Consider the following 25,949-nt stretch of genomic DNA (forward strand, 5'->3'; position numbering starts at 1 on the left):
AGAAGGGCCCTTTGGGATCACAGGGATGCCCACGGTTTGCTCCAGGAATACCACAATACCATGGCTCTGGCATTTCTAGGAAGGAGGCACTTCCACATCCAGTGCACCCACGTCTAGGGGATTCCTGCTTAATTCTCTCCTGCTGATTTCATGGAGCTGCTCCCTTTTTCCAGCTGGCACTGGCAGCCTGATGCCAGTGCTGGGGGGCCTTTTGCTCCCCACATCCCAGGGGATGGATCCTCCCTGGTGCAATGCTGGCAGACAGACAGCACAGCCGCCTCTCCTGGGCTGGCATTAACCAGCACAGCTCCAGGCTGCTGGAAAGCTCCTGGGAGCTCCTGGAGCGTGAGGCCCAGGCCCCCAGTGGGCTCCAGGAGCTGCGGGAGCTGAGCTGAGCCGGCAGCACAGACACCTCATTAGCGCTCAGCCCGGAGCCTGGCAGTGCATCCCTGCCAGCAGCTGTTGGCGCCAAGGTTTTTTTCCACTCCCCCCTGTTCCAGGCTCTAGTGGCACCAACAAAACTGGGAAATTGTCCTGAGTGGAGCTGGACTGCAGCAGAGCTCATGCCCTCCTTGCCCAATCCCCCGTGGAGGTGGCCATGAGGACATGATGCTGTGGAGCAGCAGCCCAGAAGAAGCCAGGGAACAGATGCTGCCTTCTGGGGTGGGAAGGAACCTGGCTGCTCTCCCTACCTTACCCATGAACTTCCCTGCATGATCCCAGCCAAACGGCATTCCCAGGCTCCAGGCACTTGCAGCCCCTTTTTGTGGAAGGATGGGTAGGACAGCTCTTGGGGTTCTGTCTTTCTGGCTCTCTAAATCTACCTTACAGGCAGAGCTTTTTCTCTTTGAATCCATCCCTGCTTCTGTCAATCCCTGTGCCTTCAGGCTTGGGAAAGGAAGAAGTGGAATGGGTGCAGCTTTGCTGTTGAGGGTGCCACAGTGATAGAGGCACTAGGGAATCAACCCTGTCCCACTGATCCTATCACAACAGGATCCAGACCTGAGCCTGGGCTTCCTATTTCCATTAGAAAAAAAAAGGTTGAGGAGGCATTAGCCACTGCTTAAATCATCCAGGGAGATTTTTGCAACAGCAGGAAGAACATTCTGGCTCAGACTAAGATGAGTGCACAGGAATTGTTCAAGGAAAAGGAATTACAGATAATTAGGAGAACGAAGATAAATACATAAATATAGCAAATATAAAAAAAGCCTTACAAAAACATTTTCCCCTCAGTATGATTAAAAAACCTGATGATCCCTACAGCAATTTCCAAGCTTCCTTGTGCAAGGGAATATCCTAAGTGAATAGGAAATGAGGCAGACTAGGAAATGGCTCTGGTTTCATATTAGTAACTGTGATTTCTGCAAGGTATGGGAAAGGAAACACATCCAGTGAGTGCTGGGCTTCACTAAACAACTTTATTTCTGTACAAAAAAGAAGAATAAAAAGTTAAAATTGTAAATACAGGGAAAGTAGAACAGAGGCCTTAGAACCCTCTTTCTCTGCCTTGGCTCAGCTCAGGAAGGTGCAGGAGGGGCCACAGGAGGGGCCGGGTGGGGAGTGCCACACGGCCGAGCTGGTGCGCTTGAAGTAGCGGGGTTTGCACTTGTAGAAGATGTGCTCCAGTTTGGGGCTGGGGATGGCCCCGAACAGTGCATCCACATCAGGGGGGTTGTAGTACTGGTGCACGATGGCCTGCTGGAGCTGCGCCCCTGTGGGAGAGACAGGAACCACACAGGGATGCAGGCCCTGCCTCAGCCCGCAGGACCGGCACTCCCCTTCTGAGGACCCACGGGATGTGCAGGAGGGATGGGACAGCTCCTACAGCCTCCACACCCCACTTATCCTCAGTTCTTGGGCTATCCCCCTTTCCTCTCAGAGAACTCTGGTTTCACCTCAGCCCAGGAGGGCCTGCAGGAAGCAGTGCTGATCCCCTCAGCACACAGAGCTGGGAGCTGCCAGAGGTACACACACTCCTGGACTGCGCTTTGGGATGGCTCCAAGCAAGGTTGGAAAGCTCCAGGGCAGGAGGGAAAGGAAGCCAGCCCAGAGCTGGCACCTACCATCAGCCCAGGCAGGGACAGGCTTCCGAGGGTTGCTCTCATCATCTGTGGAGTCATCGCTGTTCAGATCCAGCCCGTAGCTGTTCTCATTGGCTGGGGGCGATTCTGGTCCTTGAGCACCCTTCAGGGACTCGAGGCAGGATGTGGAGAGGGATTTCTGAAACCACACAGAGAGCAGTGATGAGCAAGGGAAGCAGCACTTCTGTGGTGGGGATGGTCACCAGAGCCCCAAAGCGCTCAAATCCTGAACCAACACAAAACTGTCACTGGGCTCTCTGCCTTGACACCCACTCTTAGCACTCCCTCCCCTCCTGTTTTCTGTGGAAAAATCTGGGAAAGGCACACTGTGCTGGGACATGCACGTGCACAACTCCACACCTAAACCCTTCCACATATTCTGTGGCGGGTCCGTTTTCCCTCGCTGGAGCTCTGACACAGCCAAGATGGAGCCCACAGCCCCACAGCAGATTCCCGGCAGAGACAGCGTGGCAATCCCAGCTGCAAGCAGCCTTTCCTGCCGCTTTGCCCATGCAAGGCTTCACATCTGCAGCTGGCAGAGCCTGGCTGCCCAGCGGGATGTCGCCTCAGGACCTGCTGCCCTCCTGTGGCCGCTTCCAGCATCTTTTCCGCCACCAACCACTTGTTTTTTCCATCGGATTGCCTGTGCCGAGTGCTGCAGTGGCTCCGAGCTGCGGGGTCCAAGTAGCCACAGCAGGCAGGGGCCACCCGAGGACTGTGCCGGAGCAGGGCTCACCTTCACGGCTTTCTTCGGTAATGTCCCAGGGGCTGCTGATTGAATAAGTTTTTTCTCCTCTCCCAGCTGCTGCTGACCATCAGCCTCCTGTGAGACATGGGAATTAAGTAATTCCTCACTCACACAGACTCTGACACAGAGCTGTGTTCTTGGCAGCTCTGGCAACATCCAGCCCTCAGTGCCTCTGCAGCTGCTTCTGCAGAAATAACCCCAAATCCAAGACTACCAGATAAAGCCACTCCGTTCTCTGCTCAGGTCCAGCCTAGAACCCACACTTACCCTCTCTGCTTGGAGCCAGATGTTAAGAGCTGGGAAAAAGGATTCTGGTGGCTCATATCTTTTCTCTAGCCCAGGCCCACGAGGTAGCTCTTTGGGACTTTCTTTCCCCTAATAAAGAGAAAATAATTAACTGCTGAAGTTCCTTTTTGACCCAAACCATTTCTCCTAGAGTTTCTCTCCTGTGCTGCTCAGCACTTGGAGTTACTTCCATTTTCTCCTGCCTGGAAAAGCTTTGCCAGGCTCATTCTGGCCCAGCTGCTGGCAGCACAGGAAGGATTCAGACCTTAAATTAAATTTATACAGCACAAAAGAGTCCAACAGCCAGGGACTAAAGGAAGGAGTGCAGCAGGAGCCCACACAGGAGGAAAAATTGATCCTGGAGAGGAAGAACCATTTGGGGCATTGATTTTTCACTAATGAAGCAATGAATTTAAGAGTAGAGAGTGAAAGCAAATGTGAGTGTGATATTTCAAGACTAACAACCCTGACTTAAAGCTCTGCTATTCTTTGTGTGAGTGCAAACAAAGTGACACAGAACCATGTGGCACCTGAGGTTTAGGGGTCACATCCTTTGGGGACAATGAAGAAATGTGGCAGCAAAACATTAATAAATCTCCAATTTCCACATTGATTTCAGGATCAGTGAATGCTCTTTGGGGTGTTCTTCCAAGTGCCATTTCATGACTGTCACCATAACATGACAGGGCTGAGGGCTCACCTGTCAGCCAAGGAACCCCCAACCCTTGGCTTGTTCTTGCACAGCGCCTCTGTACAATGACAATCATTAGTTTTATTGTATTTGATCCTCTAAACAACATCCCAGCAACCCAGCACTTTGAAAACACCTGATCCTGAAACCAGCCTGTGTACTGCAGAGAGGCTGAGCCCAAACACTCCAACTCCACCTTGGTGGCCTTGCCAGCCAATGCTGCTGGTTCCTGCTGTGCTTGGAGGGGCTTCTCCTTCCCTTGCCGTTTGGGATCCCTGGGGGAAAAGAAAGAATTTAGAGAGGGAAGCACGTCCATCTATCCCTCAGCCTCTCACAGCCTCCTGCCCCCAACCTCAGAGGCACCTCCAGAGCCCAGGTACATGACATTTACATCCACTGCTTCCCCATAGCTGTGGCCAACTCCCTGCTCCAGGACAGGCACCAGCTCACACCTCTCCTTGGCTTGTCCCAGCTGTTGCTGCTCCAGAAGTTTCTTCAGTTCCAAGACTGTCTTCCCTCTTTCCTTCACTTCATCCTCTCTTTTCTGCAGTGGTTCTTGCTGCTCATTTTCCTCCTGAAGAAACAAGAGGAAAACCCTGTAAGACTCCAGCAGCTGGAACATTTCTCCCTTGTGTCCCAACTCACCCTCAGCTGTCTGGACAGGTGTGGCAGTCCAGACCCCAAAATCCCTGCAGAAGCAGGCAGTGACCTGTCCTTGTCACACCAGCCACACACACACAGCAGGTGCCTTCTATGCCTGTCCTTTTCCTTGTGCAGGGGTGTCCTGAGTTGCTCTTACCCCTCTCAGGGCTTTCTGCTTCCGTGCCTCTGCTTCCCCGTGTTTCTTGGACCCTTTCCTCTTGCTCCGCTCCTCTGCCACCTTCTCTTCTTTCACCTGTGAGATGTGCACCTGGGAAAGTCACAGCTGTCAGCTCCACTACTCCAAGGACATGCTTCACAGCCTTGGAGGGAGATCTGGGGTCTGAAGCTTGGAATATCCCAGATCCTAAGGGGACCGAGGACCCAGCAGTGGGTGAGTGTTTGTTTGCTCAGGGTTTGTGAAGGGCTGAAAGGAGCATGACTCCTTGTTTTTCAAAGCTGACCTTTCCAGAGATCTCTTCAGTCCAGCCCAAAATGAGCAGCCAGGCTTCACCTGCTCAGGCTCTGGGCCCTCAGGCACAGCTCCCTCAGCCCTCCACAGCCATAGCACTGGCACATGGCCACCAGCCCAGCCCACCTCCCCAAAAAAAGGGCCAGGTCAGGCTCTGAAACCCTGAGTCACACAGAATCACACACTCCAGTCTAAGCACATGGGCCAGGTGAGGTTGTCACCTGCAGGGCTGTGCCCAGGGCAGGCAGGGGTTGCCACATTCCATGAACACAGGGAAGCATGAACAGGGCCTGTCCTAACAGGAACATGTAGAGGGATGGAGAACAAAATCCTCCCCTTGCCAGAAGGAATTCTGGCATGTATGGACCTTACCAGTGCCCTGCTCACACCTCCTGGTTTCACAGCTCTCAAAGAGGCCCAAAGCCCACTCACAGCCTTCTCACCTTCTCATCACTCTGCAGAATCTTCTGCTCCACACGCTTTTTCTTCTTTTCCTCCATCTGTTCTGCACGCTCCCGAGCCTGCAGGGCCTTCCTCAGGCGCTCTTCCCGCTTCCTGGGCAGCACGTGGGCAAGAGGGACCCCTTAGCTCTGCCTGCTCCCAAAGTGCTCATTCCAAGTGGGAATCACAAGGAAAGTTCGTGCTGATCAAGGAAAGAGCAGGGGGAAAGAGGCCCAACTCACTGCTTCATTTCTGCCTGACGCCGTCTCTTCTCCTCCTCCACTTTCTTCTTCCTCTGTTCCTCAGCCTCCTGCTTCTTCCGGAGGTTTTCCAGTCTCTGCCTCTCCTTCTCCTGAAGGGAGAATTCAGACTGTACCCAGTGCTTGGGGTTGTGTCTCCCCTCAGGCAAACTGGTATATGCAGTCACTGTTGGAATCATTCACCTGGACACCAGGATGGGGAGCGAGGAGAAGGGAGACAACACATATTTGGCAACAGGGATTATCCAATCTAAGTAGAAGTACAGAAGGAAAAACCTCAATCCTTCAGCTGCAGAGAATATATTTAGAAAAGAACAGCACACCCCTGCTGTAGGTGACCACCTGTCCCAGGAGCCAGGAAAATGGTGGAGAGGCAGAAGCTCCCAGCAGTGCCCAGTCCCAGCAGAACACACCTGCACAGAGATCCTGTCACCTCACCACTGGTGTGGCCAGAGGGCTGATGGACATTGGCGTGAGGGGAGAGCGTGTCAGCCCCACGGACAAAGTGCCATACTTACAACAAAGTCTCCCTGCAGAGCAAGGACATAAAAAACATAATTAAAAAGTTTAGAAGTAACAGCTGAACTCCCCTTCTGAGCACACACCTCTCCTCCTGCCTCTCAGAACTGACGCACCTTCATGGGGGGTCGGGTGGGAGTGTTGCGCCTGATGAAGTCCTTGATGCCACCCCCTTGTCCCTGCAGGAAGTTCTTCAGTGGCCTGACAGCCTGGGGGGAGAGAAGGAGGGAGCTCAGGACCTACCTGGGACAAAGGGCACAGGGCTGTGGCACCACTCACCTTGCTGGCTGGAGAGGGGGACGATTGAGCCTGGTTTGCTGAGGTCTTGTGCTTCTCATCCAAAGGGGAAAGGACTCGGCCCCCTGTGTGCTGCCCGTGCCACAGGGCTCCCAGGGCTTGCTTGCAGCCTTTCATCCTGGTGGCATTAGCAGGAGGGACATGAAGTGGCTGTCACACCCTCCAGAGGGATTTACTGGCCATTACATCTTTCTCTCAAAACCTTCCCAGCAACATGCAGTGAGGAGACATATCAGGTATTCCAGGAGTCAGGTCAGGTATTCCAGACACTCAGACAAAAATAACCAGGTCACTTGCTCCCTGACCACTCTTTCAGGAGCCCTCAAATTTACCTCCCAGCTCTGAGCTGGCTGTGCCAGTGCACAGGGCACCTCCACTGGTTTCAGGTGCTCCTTCCCATGCCAGACCCAGTCCCAAACCCAAACAATGCTCCAAAAGTCACAAGGGACTTCCAAGGCACTGGAAATTCGGAGAGGAAAGCAGGGAGCCCCCCACCCCTTTTTAGCACAGATGACTTAAAATCCTAAACCTGAGTCCTTCCTGACCCCTGGCTCATCCCTGCTCCTTGCAGGGTCTCCTACCAGGTGCGGGAAGAATTCTCCAGGGACTTGGCAGAGTGGGGTTGCTCCTGGTTCTTCTGGAGTTCACTATTGGGATTTACACCACTTCCTGTGGAGAAACCTGCAGTCAGTATCACATGTGAGGCATCCAGCTCCCTCCAGGGACTCTTTCCTCCATTCCAGCTCCAGCTGCTTGTCACATCTTGCAGTTCCCACAGGGAACAAAACCCCCTCCCCCAACCCCTTCTTGCTCAGAGGCACAGAAAATAATCAGGACCTCTAAATCTTCACACAATGCAATCCCAGAGGGAAAGGAAACGATGTTCTGTGGAAGACCCCAGCTCCAGGACCTCCTTCCCAAATGTCCCCACTCATTGCCCAGACTGAAGCTGGGCAGGGTGTCTCACAGCTTGGACACATTTGCATGTCCTTGCCCACCTAACTGATGTCTCACCTCTTCAAGAGGCCCAAACTTTACCTGGAAACCTTCCTTGATTGGTCAGAAGTGGTTCAATTTCAACATAAACCCCTTATTTTCCAGGAATGCCTCCATGACCCCTAGGACTCTGTGTGCTGAGGGGTCCACACAAGGAAAGCAAGGCCACCTGGAAGTTACCTGCAGCACTCCCTGCCTGCTGCTCCAGAGGGGACAGGTGCTGTGCAGGAGGGCAGGCACCTCGGGGACTTGTGTTTGGAACAAGGACATTTCCAGGAGCCTGCAGGGAAAGAGGACAAGCATTCCCTTAGCACAGCTGCTCCAAAGAACAAGGCTACCAGGGACTTGCTGCCCTGGAAAAGCCAGATGCTTGCTCAGATAGGGTTTGTTTCCCTCCCAGTGAGGGCTGTGCTGTCTCATTTTGGGACATGGGCCACAGTGCTGCATCTAGTGATGGCCTCAGCAAAGGTGCTGACTCAGCGAGAAGGCATCCACACAGCCTGAGTGCTGTTCCTTGGAACTCACCTTTTCCCTCGGGGAATTTGGCTCCAGCTCAGGCCTGTAAAGGAAAAGCTATTTTAATAATTTAAATTCTCTTTGAAGGCGAGTTACAGGTGATGGAGGCAGTGTATGGGACTCCAAGGGAAGGGGCAGGTTCCTAAGGACATCCAGAGGCTATTCCAGCCAGGCACATCAAGGGCAGGCTGTAAATTCCTCTTAGGGACTGTCCCACTGTGCTGCTGAACACCCCATAACCATGTTGGGCCCCAGTAACAGGAAAGGAGGGGAGTCTGACAGCCTTGAGCTGTCCTTTTCCCAGAGCAGACCTGACTGACCACCAGCATTCCAGGGCTAGAGGCAGCCAGAAATTCCAGGAACCCCAGGACACACCACTGGCCACCTCAGGGAAGGACTTAATCTCACTGTGCCTGAACAGCACAACCTGAAATCTCATCCAGCCCCAGGTGACAGGAACACCTGAGCAGGCCCTAACAAAATCTGTGACAGAAAAGTCACCTGGAAAGTGTCCTCACAGGGAATGCTGGGATCCCTTCCCACCTGCCTTTGTTGCAGTCTCACCTTGTGCTGCTGGTCACATCTTCTTCCACAAAAGCCTCCAAGGAGCTCTGACCTGGAAAAGAAAGCCTAAGTGGAGCTGGGGATTTCACTTCTAGGCTTCCAACAGCCACAGGGTGCACATGGAAGAGCTCAAGCTTCCTCTCAGGAACATGGATTGCTCAGCTTTCCCCACCAGCACCACACCTCCCTCGAGTGCCACTGAATCTGGAGTGGGCTGGGAAGGCAGAGCACCGAGGCAGCAGCTCTGCTGCCTGCAGCCTGCTCCAGCTGCCTGTGTCACAGCCAGCATTCCCAGGCCATTGGCTGCAGCTTCTGCCTCCCTGCACGCTCTGGTGCAGGGATCTGGGGGGTTTGGGCTGATTCCAGGCTCATTCCACCCCCCCATCACACCCCTTCGCTCCAAGTGTTATAACAAATGCCTGGATACAGCGTGACTCAAGGCTGACAAAGCTGAATTCCAGAGCCCTCCATGCTCCACCACAGCCCGTTTGCCTGCAGCAGCAATGGTTTTGGAAAGCCCAAACTATCAGGAGCAGCAGGAATAGCATATACAAGGGATTCCGAGCTACCAGGAACAGTCTGAGCTCCCTGACTCCTGTTGCTCTGGTGACACAGCTAGTTTGAGTCTCTTCTATCCTCACCCAAAAAGCATTTGAGCTCTTCTGTCAATTTCAGCCTAACTTCAGTGCTGCACTTTCAGCCCTATTGATTTTTGGGAGAACTGGCAGATGCCATAAATAAAAGACCTTCCTTCCCCAGACAATGCAGCAGATCTCTCCTGATCCAAAGGCACACATGGCTGGAATCAGCCTGGCCATGCTCTCCCTCCCACAATTGTGCTTTTTGCCCATTACCAACCTGTGCACCCCAAATTCACCTGCCCCCCAGGCTTCACCTATTGCAGCAACACCCTGGCTTGAAGCTGAACCCCAGGAGCCCACAAGGACAAGGAGATTTGGGGGGGAGCTGGAGGCAGGGACGAGCTGCTCCACTCCGTTCCCACATGGAAGCAGTGCAGGGACTCACAGCTCACTCTGCTGGAGGCTGAGGAGGATTCTCGTGCTGCTGCCTTCCTGGCCCTGGCCCTGCTGATGGATCTCCGGATCATGTTCTCCCTCCTGCTGGCCAGGGAGCACTTCTCAGCCAGGGAAGCCCTATGGCTCTTTCGGGGGGCACCCACCCCGCTCCGGCGGCACATCCTGGGTTTCTCTGTCGCACTTTTACTGGGGGAGTCCTGGAAGAGCAGTGTCTCAAGGCCTTGAGGAGATCCATCTACTTGGAGTGCAGCAGGATTACCATTCCAAGCAGCCTTGGGAGTGGAAGTGCTGGCTCTCCTGGGGTCCTGCTCCCCATCCCTTCCTGGCTGTTCAGCTGGGATCCCAGGGACCTCCTGGAGCTCAGTTGCTTCATCCACCTCAGGCAGCTGCTCCCCCAAAACCGCTGGAGGGGCTGCATCACCCCCAGCAGCACCCTGGGGACACTCCTGGCAATCCAGATCTGCCATGGGAACTCGTGCTTCCACAGGCTGCTTCCCAGGCAGAGATGGGAGCTGGGGTGTGATGCCAGCCTGAGATCCCAGAGTGCAGCTGGGCACTGATGCATCCTGCCCCTCACAGCCAGGGCTCTGGGGCTGCTCCTGGCTCAGGCCCTGCTGGGAACTCCGACTGGAAGACAGCAATTTGACACCACTCCTCCTTCGGGATAACCTTAAAGGAAAAGAATTTTGAAGGAAGTGATAGAGCCAACTGCTCCAAGGCAAGTCTCAGAGGGAAAAGCAGATGGTGTAAAAGTGAAGCTGCTGCTTCTCTCCTCCACTTTTCCTCCTCACAGCCCATCCTATCCCCAGGGAAAGGCACATAGACACAGCCAAAGTGGGAGCTCACACACAAGGGCTGTGCCACACAGAGTCAGGTATAGAAAAACGGGAGTGGGAGAGGTGTATTGAGCCCTACATCAAGATCTGGGTTTAAATCCCGCCCTGGGAGCAGTGCATGGCAGAGGACAGCAGCTACAGAGGTGTCACCTTCCTGCTGACAGGCCTGGTGGATCAGCACCTCTTCCCAAGCCAAGTTTACACGAGGGCAGACACAAACAGGAGTCAGCTGGGCTGCTCCCCTGGAGAAGGTGTGACCTGAGCACCCAGAGCAGGGCCCAGAGCTCTCCCCACTCTGATCCGCAGTGCTGCTTTTCCTGCTCTCCCTCGCACACACACAAACCTCCCACGCTCCCGCTATTCCTGCTGCTCTCCCACCCTCCATGTCTGCTTCCTGACAGTCTCCCAGCTCTAACTTTTCCTCCTGCAGGCTTTTCACCACAGTTAGCACGATTTTAATGCCCTAACACACCAATGGATCAAGTTTGGGCAGCTTTAAAAGTGGGATATAGTCTAAGCAAATAATTTGGAATTTCCACTTCAGCCCCTCTATAAACCCTTGGAGCCTCCCTCCCTGCCAGTTTGAACAGGGTCCCAGGAACATATCCCTTTCCCAAGTTTTCCAGGCACTAACTTAGGGGCTTAGGGAGTAAACACCAGGAGCAGCAACCTCAGGCCAAAAGCCAAACCCAACGACAAAAAAAAACCATATCCAAACAGCCAAGAAAATAGTATTTATTGGTCTTTAACCATAACCAGGAAAAAAAAAAACCAACAACAAAAAAGTGAAGGAAACCAGCCAACATTATGCCAGACTCTCTCTAGAATCCAAGCAGTGATCAATCCCAATGTGCCCCTTTGATAACTGAAGGAAGGTAGGCACTGTTTTATTCCATCCAAATACCATGAGGCAGAGCCAGAGCAAGCTGACCCACCTACCTCCTCCTGCTCAGCTCCCTGTTTTCCTCCCTCATCCAGGAGGACTGCCTTTTCCTGAGCTTCCTCCTCTGCGAGGGCGTTTTGGGCAAGAGCATGGGCTCATCCCTGAAGCTGCTGTGGGGCAGAAGAGACAGAGCACAGATTATTTCCCCCACTGCCCGCATCAACCCTCCCAAAACACGGGAAGGATGCCCAACCCCACCCACACCCAGCAGGGAGCTCAGAGGAGTCCCCTCAGGGCAGCCCCTACCTCTTGAGCATCCTCATGCCCTGCTCCTCCACCTCCCGCAGCCAGGCCAGGTGCTTGTGCTGGGCGTTGCAGAGGAAGCGGGACAGCCTCTGCCCGCACACTTCCAGCAGCTGCTGGGGACCGGCCGCCATTGCCCTGCCTGGAACACAGAGGGAGAGGACAAGGCTGGGGGGCAGCCAGGGCCTCCCTCAAGGTGGGAAAGAGGGACGCAGGCATCGCAGCGCTCCCAGGCATGGGGGGCGGAGTATGAAAATAAGCTGGGGCAAAGGTGTTGGGGGCTCCCCTCCACATCCCAAGGGACCCCTCCCAAGCTCCCAGGGACCCCCCCGAGCGCTCGCTCGCCGCCGGACCAGAGCCAGCCCTCCAACCGCTGCTGCCACCGCCTCGCCTGCCACCGCCTCGCCCGCTCACCACACCCTCACAGCACGGCCCATCCCGTCCCACCCCGAGCTTATCCCCGGCCTCCGCCAATCACAGCGCGCACCTCCCAATCTCCGGGCTTTTATTGGATGTTTCTCCCGTCTGTCACCCCAGCTATTAAAGAGACGGTCCTGTGGCCCCGCCTCCTCAAGCCCCGCCTCCTGAGCCGAGTCCTCCAAGAGCATAGAGACGGGCAAGCAGAGCGGCGCGAGTGCGAGCGCTTCCCCTGGCAGCCAATGGGAAGGGTGGGCCGTCTCGGGCGGCGGGCGGTGATTGGCTGCCGCGGGGGGGCGGGGTTATGTTTGAACAGCGTGCCGCGCGCGCGCGGCCGTTGACGCTGAAGCGATGGCGGCGAAGGTGGCCCCGGCGGCGATGGGGCCTGCGGCGGCCGCGGCGCGGACGCTGGAGCTGCCCGCAGAGTGCGACCGCCGTCTGGCTCAATTCCTGCGGCAGGTGGACGAGACCGATATGGTGTGGCTGGATGAGATCTATGAGGAGGCGGTCAAGATGTTTGTCAGGTACTCGCTTCCCGCTCCCCGCTAGGCCCTGGCCCTACCGGCCGCCCTCCGCGCTGATCCCGCCTTGATCTCCCCTTCCTCTCTAGCAACTACAGCGAGGAGCTCGAGCTGATGCCCAAGACGCCGTCGCAGAAGAAACGGCAGCGGAGGAAGCGGTTGTCAGCTTTGCAGGAGGAGGAGCAGGAGCCCGGCAGGAAGCGGTGAGGAGCGGGGGGAGCGGGGATCGGGGAGCCACTTTCGGCGCGGGCCGGGGAAAACGAGAGCGCAGAGGGTGTCCTCGGTGCCTGGAGAAGGGAGGGAGCCCGTGGGAGGCTGGACAGACCGGCTGCCAAGGGCTCAGGGAAACAATACCCTCCACGGAGCATGTCCTGGTGATCCCCTCCTTTGTCCATGAGAGTTCCCCTTCCTTCATCCCGCGCGTCCCTCTGGTATTAAAGGTCTGGTCAGACCCTGTATCTGGGGTACTCTGAGCCGAAAAACATTGGATTTCGATTCTCACGAGAAGTTCACTTATTGTTGTCTGGTTCTATGTCCCCGTATCTCCGTCTATTATCTTTCTGCTTTAAAGTCGTTACATCTGTTAATTGCTGTCTGCATTAGCTGCTTTGTGCAGCTCCTGGGCCCACTCCAGGTGTTTTGGCTCTATGTCTGTATGTGCACGGAAGGACTTGGGGCTGTTCCCGACTCCTGTTCCTATCTAACCCACTGTTCCTGTCATCAGCCTCTCCAGGAGGAGGAAAAGCAGCATCAAACTGGTGCCTTCTGTGCGATCTTCTCTGAGACTCCAAAACAAAGAAAACCTGGAACTCAGCAGGGCCGAGGCCAAAGAAAACTCTCCACCACAGCGTGTGACACGGTCCCGGGCTGCAGCCTCTGCCAGAGCCTTCAAGGTGGTTCCTGAGACCCCTCCTGCCCCACAGGCAGCAGGGAAGGATCCCTGGGTGGAAGCTGACCATGCTGATACTGCAGTGCCTCTCCAGGGGAGCAGAGCAAAGCTGGCAGAGCTGCTCCCCACGAGCTCAGAGAATGGCTCTCCCAAGCAGCGCGGTGTTCCCAAATCACCGCTGGTGCCCACAGCCCCTGAGCTGGTGGTGCCCTGTACTCCCGAGGCCAGCCAGGCTGCGCCCGAGCTGCAGACAGCGACGGCAGCCAATGTCACCGTGACCCTGAGCCCAGGGGCTGTGCTGGAGGAGGGGGATTGCTCCCCCAAGGAACACAACCGGGCTCAGGAGCCTTCCCAGCCCCTGAGAAACAGCCCAGGGACTCCGACCGGCTCCAGGCTCAGCCGCCGCTCTGTGCGCAGGAGTCTGATGGGGAAAACCTCCCTGAGCCGCAGAACCTCCCTGGCAGAGAAATACTCCCTGGCCAGCAAGAGGCAGAGCGCGATCCGGACATCCATTGCCAGGGCAGCGGGCAAGAAGGCGGCGGCTCGGAAGAGATCCATGTCCTGTAGCTCCGTGGATGGTGAGTTTGGGTGTCATGGCAGGGTTCTGGTGCTGCCTGCTGCTGAGGAAAGCAAAATGCTGGGGCTGGGTCTTCAGTGTGGGGGCTAGACAGGCTGCAACCCCTCATGGAAGTTCTCCCTGGCTTTCTGGAGCCCCTCATGAGTGCAGAAATCCAGGTTAACTGAATTCAGCCTTGTAATTCACCTGGGAGATCAGCCTCAGTGTTTCCATTTCAGTGTAGCTTTAACCATTGCTGATTTGCTGGGAGAAGTTGTTAATCTTGGAGTCCAGGATGGTTTGGGTTGGAAGAACATTAAAGATTACTCAGGTTGCTCCAAGCCTTGGACACTTCCTGAGATAGGGCAGCCCCAGCTCCTCTGGTCAGTCTTCCCAGTTTCTGTGGGGACAACTGGCAAAGCTGAGAAGGATTTGGTGATCCAAAAGGAGTGATGGATTCTCCTAAAGCCCTTCTAGTTTCCTGCAAGCAGTTTCCAGTTCCCTGCAAATTCCTACCTGTTCCCTTCTTCTTAGCAGGATCTGGCTGCTAATTCTAGAGTTTGTTTTAGAAGGGAATTTCGAGGCTGGACTTTGTAGATTGAAAGTCTCCCACAATTTTGTGGTTGGTGGCAGAGGCAGATTTTGGCAAGTACAGTCTGATCTAGACTACTTGAATTATTAAACAAACAAACAAGCTGGACTCTTCATCTGGAGTGGATGGAGGAACTGGAGTGACAGAACAAAGGGAAATGGGTTCGAACTGAAAAACGGGAAATTTAGATGGGATATATGGAAAGAATTCCTGTTTGAGGGAGGTGAGGTCCTGGCAGGTGTTGATAGAGAAGTTGTGGCTGTCCCACCCCTGGAAGTGTCCAAGGCCAGGTAGAACAGGGCTTGGAGCAACCTGGGCTGGTGCAAGGTATCCCTGTTCAAGGCAGGGGGTGGGACTGGATGAGCTTTAAGGTCCCTTCCCACCCCAACCAGTCTGTGGTTGATTCTGTGGTTATTCATGGCAGGTTCTGGCTGTGCTGTGCTGGAGCTCCTGAGCTCATTGCAGCAGAGCCATCTGGAATGCTGGCTTGGGAAGCAGCATTCCCACTGTAAATAAGGCTGGCTCTAACTGCTGTTGATGTCCAGTCAGGGCCCTGCAGATAAGCCTGAGACCAAGCCCTACCCCATTAATGCCAGCTCGTGGAATATTGCCCTGAACTCATCCATAATTGAAAACTGCTTTCCTGCACAGGAACTGCTGGCCACGTTCCTGCAGTGCCACCTGGGTGTGCTCCATGCCCCATCCTGCAGTTTCTGGAGGTCCTTGTCCCATCAGATGCTTGGCTGCACCCCAGTCTTATAGCTCAGGTGTGTTTTTTCCTCTCCCACAGCCTCCAGCTCCGTAAGTGTCCCAGAGGATGAGGAAACGGTTGTCAAAACTGGGTGAGAATCAGTTATTTGTTTGTTTATCCTCGCTACCCTGCTTGCAGGACTTTTTTACTGCCATTCTTGGTGTAAAATCCAAGTGGCTTCCCAGTTTCCTCAGTTTTGCTAAGCACAGCCCCTTTTATCTTTCTTTTTTCCTAGGCCTCCTCCTGGACCCTCCACTCCCTCCAAGTTGGTAAGACTTTGGCAGGGATTAAAAGCATTTGTGCCTGTGTGGATTTGTGAGAAAAATATGTGGAATACACCTTATTGGGAAATTTGGGAGCTCTGGTTGTGGATTGTCAGACTTTGTAACCTGTCCCATGGCAGTGAGTGAGGAAGGCACAGAGCATCTGGCATCTGAGCCTCTGTGGTTCTGGTACTCAGACTAGGCAAAGTCTTAATTGGACCATTCCAGAACCAACAAAACCAAAGCCAACCAAGTTTTCTTTGGGAAATGAGCATGTGTGAACCATGGCTTTGGGTGCAGGTGGAGGTGTTCTGTCAGAAGGGTGTTACAGTCTCAGATGCTTTCCAAGATCCTCTCACTAAAACCCAGCCTGACCTCTGGGTTGAGTCTTGCTTGGCTCTTCTTTTTTAACCTCTTGCTAGAGATCATTGTCTGAAGATTCAGTCCCCAGTCTTTACAGAATAAAAAACTTTATAGTTCAGGGAAGTTTGGTTCAGCTGGTTTGCATACTGTATTTTTAAAGCTTCTTTTGACCTTTTGGTCAGTTGTGCAGGTAATTCAACACTTGTTAATTTGGACACACACAGAAATTTGTGAGTATTATTGAGGTTAACACCTTTCCCTCCACAATCCTCACTGAGAAGGTTATCCTGGGATCATGTCAGTGTTTTGTTCAGAATAAATTTCAGTGGGCATAGCCTGGATTAATGGAGCACAGCAGTGACCTGAAGCACTTGTGAAAACAAGGAGAGTTGTTATAGCTGTGCAGAAACTCAAACAAAGTCAGTTTCTCTAGGCCCTGCAGAAGCAATTGGGGAGGATGGATTCTCCATCAATCCCTTCTCTTCCCAAGGCAGCACTGTGAAGTGCTGACCAGGAGGTAATGCTGGTGCAGCTAGCAGAGAGCAATTCCAGCACCACAACCCATTATCCCAGCGGAGCATGCCCTAGCCTAAGTGCAGAGGCAGGGAGCAGCGATGGGCATCCCATAACAAACAGATAAATCATGGAAATGAGCCATTTGCCTGCTGTCTCCAGGCTCCCCATTCATCACTGCTCAGGGAAATGGGCATGCTGGCTCTGGCCAGTGCTCTGGCAGCACAGATTTACAGCTTGGAAGGCTCCTGGCCTTAATAGTTGATGAGCTGGTTGAGTTTAAGCAGCACAGATGCTCTTGTTAATGTCCCTGCCTCTCCTGATAATGTAACATCCAGGGCTTTGCCAAGAGGTAGTTTGGCATTCCCTGGTAGCACTGCTGGCTGTACCTGTGTCAGAGCCACCCCATGATCTGAACCAGGAATGGGCTGTGCAATTATCCTGAAATCCTTTTGCTCTTCCCACAGGAAAGCCCTCGGATGTCCCTTCGGTCCCACACAGCCAGCAAACACGGGCAGCCGCAGGAGCCGAAGAGCAGTGGTAATTCCAGAGGGTTTTGGGGCAGCACTTTGGGAAGTTAGCATTTTGCGAGGCTGGCTGGGAAGCTGGAAAGATTGACTGGTTAATTTGAGAGCTCAGTTTGAAAGATTAATTAATGTTTGATGAGCAGGGATTTGTTTCAGACAATTAGCAGTGAGATAATTCTGTGCTGGAGATATTTCCATCCTGGCAAGCACATGGAGATGGATATAATGAGGCTGGAGGGTTGGAGGAGGCCCAGTTGAGGCCTGTTGCTGAAGCTGTGCAGAACCCAAACAGCTTTGGGCAGTTCTGCTTTGTCTAGAGTTTCCAGGTGGGAATGTTGCCGTGTGAGCCGGGTCCTGCTGTGCCCACTCATGCTGTCAAACTTGTCTTGGAGGGGATTTTTCCGGCTAGAGCTCACTGTGTGACTGTTCTCTTTCAGAAAACGACTCAAATAAGAATGGGGAGACCCTGGAGCCACCCCAGAGTGCCAGGTATGTCCTGGTTGGAAGTGTCTTGGGTGGGCTGTGGTCCTGTTGCAAACAGCACTGGGATGTTTTTCACTGGCCTCAGTGTTTGTGACTGTGAAACTTCCGCATATAAGTTTTCCCTGCCTCCATGATTCTATGATTTGATTTTTATTTTCTATTGCATTAGGATTTTATTTATTGGCTAACCATACATGAACAGTGTTAGAATCACAGACTGGTTTGGATTAGAAGGGACATTAAAGCCCATCCAGTTCCACCCCCTGCCATGGGCTATCCCAGGTTGCTCCAAGCCCTGTCCAATCTGGCCATGGACACTTCCAGACGTGGGGCAACCACAGGTTCTCTGGGCGGCCTGTGCCAGGGCGTCACCACACTGGAATCTCTCTTAAGCTGGGATAGTTTATAGCCTTTTCCAGCCCTGACTTGGAGGCATGAGGAGGATTTCCCTGGTGTAATGGGCTGTGCTGTCTCACAGGAGGAAGCCGAGCTATAAGAGAGCTGTGGATGAGCGCTACGACCACCAGCAGGCAGAGGAGGGAGGGCTGTCTCCTCTCAGGAGGAAGACCCCATCCCCAGTCCTCCCAGCCAGCAAGGTGAGATCCTTGTAACCCTGGAGTGCCTCACCAAGACCCTTTTTTACTCACCCCCACTCACACTTTGCTGTTCCTCCCGCAGGTGGTGCGCCCATTCAAAACATTCCTGCACACTGTGCAGAAGAACCAGCTCCTCATGACCCCAAGCTCCATGGGGAGGAACGGAGTCATAAAATCCTTCATCAGGTACAACACCCCTCTCCAGGCTGATCCCAAGGTAAGAGGAGGCTCTGCTCTAAGCCAGTATATGGTGGTTTCATAAGTGCCTAACTTAAAGTACAGTCATGAGAGGAGCTTTGCAACCCATTTGAAACTGAGCGATTTGAAGTGGTCTGTTTACACTTAAATAAATAAAATGGGGGTAGTCAGCTTCCTGAAGAATTCCAGTTTGAACTCCAAGCTTTATTTCTGCATCATTCACTTTTGCTATTGGTAAGTAACAGTCAGAGATGAAAACTGGGAAACAGAAATCGAGTGGATTGTGAATGTTGAGTTGTATTGATGACTACAGCTGGTAGATCCCAGGTCTCCTTTCTAGGACTTCTCTCATGAGTGAGATTGAGCAAATACCTCTTAAATGCAAACTTTGGAGTTTTTCGAAACCCTTGAGGCAGGAGGAAGCGTGAGGCTATCCTGGATGTGGGGCCAGTCAGACAACTGCTGGTGTCCAGATGGAGTGGGCATCAGTATCACTGAGGGATCCTGCTGGGACCAGCAGCACACCTTGGCAGGGAGCTTTCCAAGCCCCTGATTTTCCAACCAGGAGCAGTTTGAGAGGGAGGGATTTGAAAGCTGGTTCTAGATGAGGGTGTAGCTTCCTGGATTCACTCAGCCGTGCTGGAACTGTGTGCCAAGCAGGAATTGATGATATTCCTGATACCTAACAACTCACCTGCAAAGTAGGCAGCTCTGGGGCTGATTTTCCCTTGCAGGAGAGCAGAGATTGAGAAAGAGGAGGGCAGGGTGCAGGAATTGGTTTTCCTGCATCTAGCAGCCTAATGGCAGAACTTCTTAGAGCTGTCCTCAGAGGCTGGCTGTGCTCCAGCAGGTGAGGGAAGACCATTGGGAAGCAGTGAAGGATTCCAGCTTCAGTCTTGCTGGGCTCCTGCTGATGTTAGTGTCAGTACTACAAAGGAGTTAATAGGATGAGAAAAGAGTCTTGTGGCTAGGGAGTGCTTCCTCCGCTGCTGTCAGTTCGTGGAATGTTTTAGGTTTCATTCCAGTGCAGGCAGCTCCCCCTCGGGAGTTTTTCCGTGTGGGAGCTAAACATAACTAAATAGCAGCAGAGCAATAAGATATAATTGTTAGTTTTGTATTAACCGGTTTGGATGCTGACAGCACCAAGCACTTACAGCATGGAGCCCAGTGGAAGGGATTCCCTTGGATAATGGACATGCTGACCTGTGGGTTTGTGCTGAGGCCAGGCCTGCTTTGGCATGGAGTGGGTTGATGTTAATCCATTTGCTGTGGTGTAGTGGTGGCTGGATCTTGCTCTCCTGGCTGACAGTGTGCCTAGGCTGGGTCAGGAAATGAGGAGAAAGCCCCTGTTTCTGGCTGGCACACGGAGCTGGCAGTGTGCCAGAGCAAGCTGGGAGCTCTTAGAGCGCTCGTGGCTCACCACCAGATCGAGCCTCACAGGAGGCCCAGGCGCCAGTGGGAGCTCAAGGTGTTTCCTGGAGCACCATCTGTCCCCGCGCTCGCCGCAGGGAGCGGGAGCTGTGCCAGGCATTAGCGCTGCTTGGTGGCTCCTCTGCACCAAAAGAAAGCACAGGGCTGGCTGCCTGCAATCCCTGAGGATGCTGCCTGGGCTTCCAGAGCTGATGCTCCTGTTTCAACTCTCCGTCTTCTCCTCTTGCTCCCTGAGATTCACATCAGTGTTTTTCTTGCATTTGTCCATTCATGACCAGATCACAGGCTGCCTGAGCTCTGCTCCAGGGCTTTTGCCATCCCATGTGGGATGGATCCATTCCTGCAGCTCCGTGCTCTCATCTCTGAGCCCTTGCCCAAAGCAGCTGAGTTGGGAAAGAGTGCTGGCCACTGGGTACAATGACATTTCAATTCCTCTCAGGAAAAAGAGAGGCAGAAGCTGGAGACTTTGCGGAAGAAGCAAGAAGCTGAGCAGCTGAGAAGGCAAAAGCTGGAGGAGGAGAAGAAACGGCGACTCGAAGAGGCAAAGCTGTGAGTAGATGTGGTCACACTGCTCTTGGCACCTGTAGGTTCCTGTGTCCAGGTGTTTTATCTTGAAGGAATTGTGCAAGCAGCTGAAAGTCCTGCGGGCACAGGCAGTGTTTGTCCTTGGAGTATCTCTGGAATGCTGATACAAAGCATTGATTGTCCTTGCCATCCACTGTTGCAACTTGTCTTGAGTCCCCACTTTCTGACAGAGCTTAAACATGGCTGGTGCTTAAATGAATGGGGAATTTGGGCCATTGAATTTCCTGCTGTATCTTTTTGGCCTTGTGTTGAACTGGTGGGAGCTCACCTGGCTGGAACGCGGTAGTGAGCTGAGCTGTGTCCTCAGGAAGCGCGAGGAACGCCTGCGCAAGGTGCTGCAAGCCCGGGAGCGCGCGGAGGAGATTGAGAAGGAGAGGAAGAGGAGGATCGAGCAGAAGATTGCACTGTTTGATGAGAAGACCGAGAAGGTACAGCCCCTGCAGAGCTTATTTGGGACAACCAGTAACCACTGAGGCAGCTGGCACCACACAAATGTGCTCTCTGGAAAGGAGGGCATGGAGGCTAGAGGATTCTAGAGGCTGAAGCAAAGAGTAGCTGAATAAAGAACTTTCCAGAGCCTTGGTGATCCTGAGCGACAGCCTTTCTCTGGCTACAGCAAATGGCAGCTGAACCCCTGTTTTTCCATAATCATGAATCTAAATGGGCTTTATTAATGCTGTGGTAGATGAGAAAAGAACTTGCAGTAGATAAAGGTGGCCTAATGGCCCCGGTGTTATATCTGCTGTTTCTCTCAGCTGAGTAATAGCTGGACAGGGAAAACATCCTTCCTTCAGAGCCTTTGTCAGATCCCAGACTTCCAGGCAATTTGTGAAGGGGCCTGGTGGTCATTTGTCTGCTTTAATTATCCCCAACTGCCTGTCTGATTCCATGGCTCTGAGGTTATATTCCAGTGTTTTTGTGGGACTGGATGTGTAAAACCCAGGATGGGGTCAGCTCTTCCTGGGATGATGTAAAACAAGGTCATTGCCCTAAATATGACCTTTGTAAAAGGGCAAATGGCACAGGCCCCTTGGTTGCTGGGGGAAAAGGAGGGAGGGTTTGCCCTGTGAGGGGTCCTGCTGTGCTGTCCTACCTGACACTGGGTCTGTGTGTGCTTCAGGTGCGGGAAGAAAGGCTGGCAGAGGAGAAGATCAAGAAGAGAGTGGCTGCCAGGAAGATGGAGGAAGCTGAGGCCCGGCGCAGACAAGAGGAGGAGGCCAGGAGGCAAAGAGCTGTGCAGCAGGTGTGGGCCTGAGGGATCCACCTGCCTTGGGCACTGGGAATTTACCCCCAAGATGATTCCCTGTGGTGTAGTGATGGAGATTTGATAAACAAGGGGTTCATGGTGCGGTCCCCTGGAGCCTGCTCCTGTCAGGTGGCTAACTCCTGCCTGGCCTTACAGGAGGAGGAGGAACGGCGGCGCAGGGAGCTGATGCAGAAGAAGAGGGAAGAGGAGCAGGAGCGTGCCCGGAAGATCGCTGAACAGAGGCAGGCAGAACAGGAGCGGGAGAGACAGTTGGCTGCAGAGAGAGAACTGGAGAGGAAGAGGGAGCAGGAGCGGATCCAGGCGGAAAAGTAAGGCAAAATCCCCATTTATGTACCAAATTCTGTGCTGGGATTGAAACACAGCCAAAGCAGAGGGCAGGAGTGGAAGACAAGCAGCAGGGAGCTGCAGTGACCTGGCAGCACAGCTCTGGACTGTTGCTGGTGCTGAGCTGCCAAGGAGGAACTCTGGACTCAGGGATGTCAGGAGTGGGGTGGGGGGTGCCTGAAGAGCTGTGAGCAAGAGAGGGCCCTGGTGTGGTTCTGGGAGTGAGGGTCTGTGCTGTGGTTCCCAGGCTCCGGGAGCAGCAGGAGAGGGCTGCCCGCCTGCAGAAGGAAGCAGCGGCTGCTAAGGAGCGGCTCCGCAGGGAGATGGAGGAGAAGGAGGTATGTGATTGATTTTGGGAAAGGATGGAGCCACACAGTTTGGCCTCAGCAGCTGTTGCTGTTGGAGCAGCTCAGCTGGGATGCTGTGGGAGCCCTGAAGAGCTACTGTTACACTTCTCAGCAGGAAGTCAGAGCTGTGTGACATGGTTACAGTACCATGGGGAGACGGCCTCTAAAATACTGTTTACTTGTCTAGAAAGAGGCCAAGATCATTAGCACAGACCTGCAGATGGTCAGCTGGTTTCTGGCTTTTATAGCCCCAAGACAAAGTCAGCCCCAAGTTTTCCAAGGCAGGAGGCCCTGGCTTTGTCAGGGAAAGGCAGCTGATGTTCTGGCATGGAGGTCAGTGCGTTTGTGCCCCTCTGAGGAAGCTGCACCCTGTCCCAAGCACTCCTCAGCAGCACGAGGGACATCTGTAATGGTGTGCTTGGATATTTTGGATATTTTGCTGGCCACAAGGATGTATGGCTGGGTTGGTAGTGTAGTCCCTAAGGGTAATCCCGTGGGTGTCCCTTGGCAGCGGGAGCAGCAGATGCTGGAGGAGAAGAAGAGGCAGGAGGAAGAGCAGAAGAAGCTGTCAGAGGAGCAAAGGGCCAAAGAGAATGCCCGGGCACCACTCCTGGAGAACAAGGAGGTAACTGGGGATGTGTCCTTAGGGGTGACAGCACAGTTAGGTCCCAGCAATGACCCACTCTTGCCTCAGGCAGTTCCACCCTCTGCTTTTATCTGCCTTTCCAATAACACAGGAATTCTGTAAATCCTGAACAGAATTTTCTGGGGTTGACTCCCCAGATATTTCAGTGATAAAGAGAAGGGAAGCAGGAGGGATTGGTCAGGGTTCCTGGCTGTGGGTAAGACAGCAGCTGTTGGAGCTGTCTTAAGTGCCTCTTAAATACCAGAAAGACCTCAGAGGTAAAAAGTGCTGTAAGTTTTATTTCGGGTCACATTTGGGAACAGCCAGAAGGTGGCAGCAGAGGCGGTGGAATGGTGGTGCTTTGGCACGGGAGAATCCTGAACGTTTACAACAAACACGGAGCTCTTGTCTCCTTGCAATGCTCAGATTCTTAAGTGCAGGACCAGTGGATGGGAGTTAATGTCAGTGGACACAAAGCCATGAACGGGGGTATCTGGTGGAGAAGGAAAACTGTGTCCAACTCTCCAGAGACTCATTTCCTGATTGAAAATTGAATTTCTACTGAAAATGTCCAGTTGAAAAACCTGAAATTTGCAGTTGTAGGTTTTCTTCTGCCCTTACACTTCCTGCCCATGCTGCTCCCATTAATGTGAGCTCAATTTGGCTGAGCTGGTGGGCAGTTTCTCTGTACAGCAATTAGCAGTTTTATATCATTAATCAAACCCAGAAGTTGGGTTGCAGAGTGTTTAGAGCATGTAACTCGGCTCCAGTTAATTTTGGCTTGACTGGAGTGGAGGTCTGTTCTGTTAGACCTCTTAGATTTGTCTACTGCTGTGTGCTCATGCCACAGATGGGAAATTAATCAGCCTAATTAAACAAGAGAAGGCCGTGCACAGCCATCATTGGGTCACAACTTTGAAACTTGGGTCAAGCTCTCAGGTCCAAACTTGAGAACTGCCAGACTCAGAGCTTGCTATGAGGTGACAGAGCAGAAGGTGGGGACGAGCTGGTCCTGCTGTAGCTTGGAGCCTGATGGTGCTGCTGCATCCAACACCTGTGGAATGTGTTTCCCTTCCAGAATTCGCCTGCCTGCAACTCGTATGAGATGACTCCACAGAGCAAGAAGGAATTCAAGGTGCCTATGACAAGCTCAAATGACTATGGGATGGACCTGAACAGTGATGACTCAACGGATGACGAGAGCCAGCCACGCAAGCCCGTCCCTGCCTGGGCCACTGGTATGTGTGGGGGGATGGATGTGTGTCTCCAGGACCTCCAGCAGTGGACCAGGACCTGCTGTAGGGTTTTGCCCAGTTCCTCCTGCCTGGAGGAGAGTAAAGTACTCTAGCACGGAATGAGTAATTTTGTGTCCAAGACTGGACAGGAGCTTGGAGCAACCTGGTCTAGTGGAAGATGGCAGGCGGTTGGAACTTGGATGAGTTTTAAAATCCCTTCCAACCGAAACCATTCCATGATTCTGTGTGGAATCACGAGCTCTTCTGCCACTTGTGATGGGGGACAAATACACTGCTAAGCTGCCTTGGAACAATGAGAGATGAGCAGAGCAGGGACACACTGCATACAACAGCTTACGCAGCAATCCCAGTTAACAAAATTAACACAACCCGTGTCTGTTCCTGCAGGGAATCTGCTCAGCCAGGCTGTGATCCGGCAGTACTACAACCCCCCTGATGTGGATGCACTGTTTGGGGCCATCCCCAGCCCCAAGCTGGAGCACATCTTCTACAAGAACAAACCCCGCTACTTCAAGCGCACCAGCTCAGCCGTGTGGCACTCGCCACCCACTGTGGCAGCCAAGCCGGCCCTGGGGCTGCCCTGCAGCCTCAAGAAGCCCTGAGGTGAGCGCAGGTGTGCAGCAGGTGTGCCTTCCTGTCTCCAGGTGAGGAAGGAGTCACTCTTCACTTTAAGTATTTAGGTTCTAGCATTGAATAAATGGCAGCTTTTCCTGGGTTCCTGCACCTTGGTTTGCGGGGCTGGTTTCTGTCAGGCCAAGCCACGAGGTGCTGCCCTGGGAAGTGCCTCTCTCTTACCCTTAGCTTGGAGCTGGCATGGACTCAGACCAGCCAGGTGAGGGGTGTCACCTGAAGCTGTGGGATTCCCCCCCTCTGTCACGCAGGCCTGGCAGGACCTGCCTCATTTGTACATTTGTGCTGCCCTCAAGGCCAGTGACAGCCAGGGACCACTGCACCAGGGCACAGTCTGGCCTGCTCCACTGCTCTTCTCAGGAAGGTGTTCCCAGGTGTGCTCTTCATCTCCTGCAATCCCAAAGGGATTAATCGCTCTGTTTCCCACCTGTGTGGTGGTGTCCATCAGCTGGGCATGGCTGATGTTGGCACAGCTGGGATGGGAACACGATGAGGGTCTCAGTGACATTCCATCAGCTGTGGAGATGTGACCAAGGTGTGACCATGTTCCCAAGGACGCAAATGTGTGAGTCGGCTCTAGGCCTCAATAGGAGAAACTCTGCAAGGGTTCCGGCAGACTTGCTGTTTCTCACGGAAATTCCATCTCTGAGGCCAGATGGGATTGAGAAGATGTTTTTAACCTTAATCCCTCTTTGTTTGCCCTTGGCTGTGGCTCAGCATCAGCTCATTGTCTCTCAACCTGTTTAGCACTTCCTGTTCAGTGAGCCACTTTTAACCGGACTCTGGCCAACTTCATTGAACCAAAAATTCCAAGCTCAGCCTTCCCATTCCAGGAGCCTATGGTGGTTTAGTCATTCCTTCTGCACCTAGCCCAGCCCTGTAAAACCCCTGTAGAGACTGTGCTTTGTGTGAGGGGACATGACCCTGTCTGTGTGTCTGTAGCCAATGCACTGTTTGCCAGCAAATATTCTTGAAAAGATGTGGGTTTTGTATTTAAATACACTGGTGTCTGTATTCTGGGGCTGCTCTGTATATGCAGATCTGTATCTGTGGAGTGTCTGTGCTTTTGGGGTTGCTCTGTAGATCCAGGTCTGGCTACTGGTATCTGTACCCATGGAGTGCCTGTGTTTCCATGGCTGTCCTGTGCTTACAGGTCTGTATTCATGTGACCGTGATTTCTTGTACAAAAGCTTCTGAGCTGGCCAAACACTGTTGGATAAAAATGAGTTTAATCATCTCTGGGC

At 53.3% G+C, this 25,949-nt stretch overlaps 2 protein-coding genes across 2 annotated transcripts; one reads left to right on the forward strand and one right to left on the reverse strand.

Annotated features, from left to right (window-relative positions):
• Nucleotides 1-1,402: 1,402 nt before the first annotated feature.
• Nucleotides 1,403-11,960, reverse strand: LOC116997871 (inner centromere protein-like). Its single transcript, XM_033063041.1, has 19 exons — nucleotides 11,575-11,960; nucleotides 11,325-11,438; nucleotides 9,539-10,218; nucleotides 8,513-8,564; nucleotides 7,958-7,991; nucleotides 7,613-7,712; nucleotides 7,018-7,105; nucleotides 6,419-6,554; nucleotides 6,256-6,348; nucleotides 6,139-6,150; nucleotides 5,603-5,712; nucleotides 5,363-5,474; nucleotides 4,608-4,703; nucleotides 4,261-4,382; nucleotides 4,005-4,083; nucleotides 3,100-3,207; nucleotides 2,821-2,907; nucleotides 2,067-2,223; nucleotides 1,403-1,715 (listed from the first exon to the last, which is right to left on the reverse strand). The coding sequence occupies exons 1-19, from the start codon at nucleotides 11,703-11,705 to the stop codon at nucleotides 1,516-1,518; spliced, it is 2,511 nt and encodes an 836-aa protein (XP_032918932.1). The 5' UTR covers nucleotides 11,706-11,960; the 3' UTR covers nucleotides 1,403-1,515.
• Nucleotides 11,961-12,349: 389 nt separating this feature from the next.
• Nucleotides 12,350-25,915, forward strand: LOC116998239 (inner centromere protein). The gene is made up of 17 exons (XM_033063741.1): nucleotides 12,350-12,512; nucleotides 12,599-12,712; nucleotides 13,234-13,976; nucleotides 15,337-15,388; nucleotides 15,533-15,566; nucleotides 16,904-16,976; nucleotides 17,401-17,452; nucleotides 17,925-18,042; nucleotides 18,125-18,259; nucleotides 20,111-20,220; nucleotides 20,564-20,684; nucleotides 21,377-21,499; nucleotides 21,659-21,831; nucleotides 22,095-22,185; nucleotides 22,706-22,819; nucleotides 23,898-24,057; nucleotides 24,463-25,915. The coding sequence occupies exons 1-17, from the start codon at nucleotides 12,367-12,369 to the stop codon at nucleotides 24,675-24,677; spliced, it is 2,574 nt and encodes an 857-aa protein (XP_032919632.1). The 5' UTR covers nucleotides 12,350-12,366; the 3' UTR covers nucleotides 24,678-25,915.
• Nucleotides 25,916-25,949: the final 34 nt, after the last annotated feature.

This window comes from Catharus ustulatus, chromosome 6, assembly GCF_009819885.2.
Source record: "Catharus ustulatus isolate bCatUst1 chromosome 6, bCatUst1.pri.v2, whole genome shotgun sequence".
Lineage (NCBI taxonomy): Eukaryota > Metazoa > Chordata > Aves > Passeriformes > Turdidae > Catharus > Catharus ustulatus.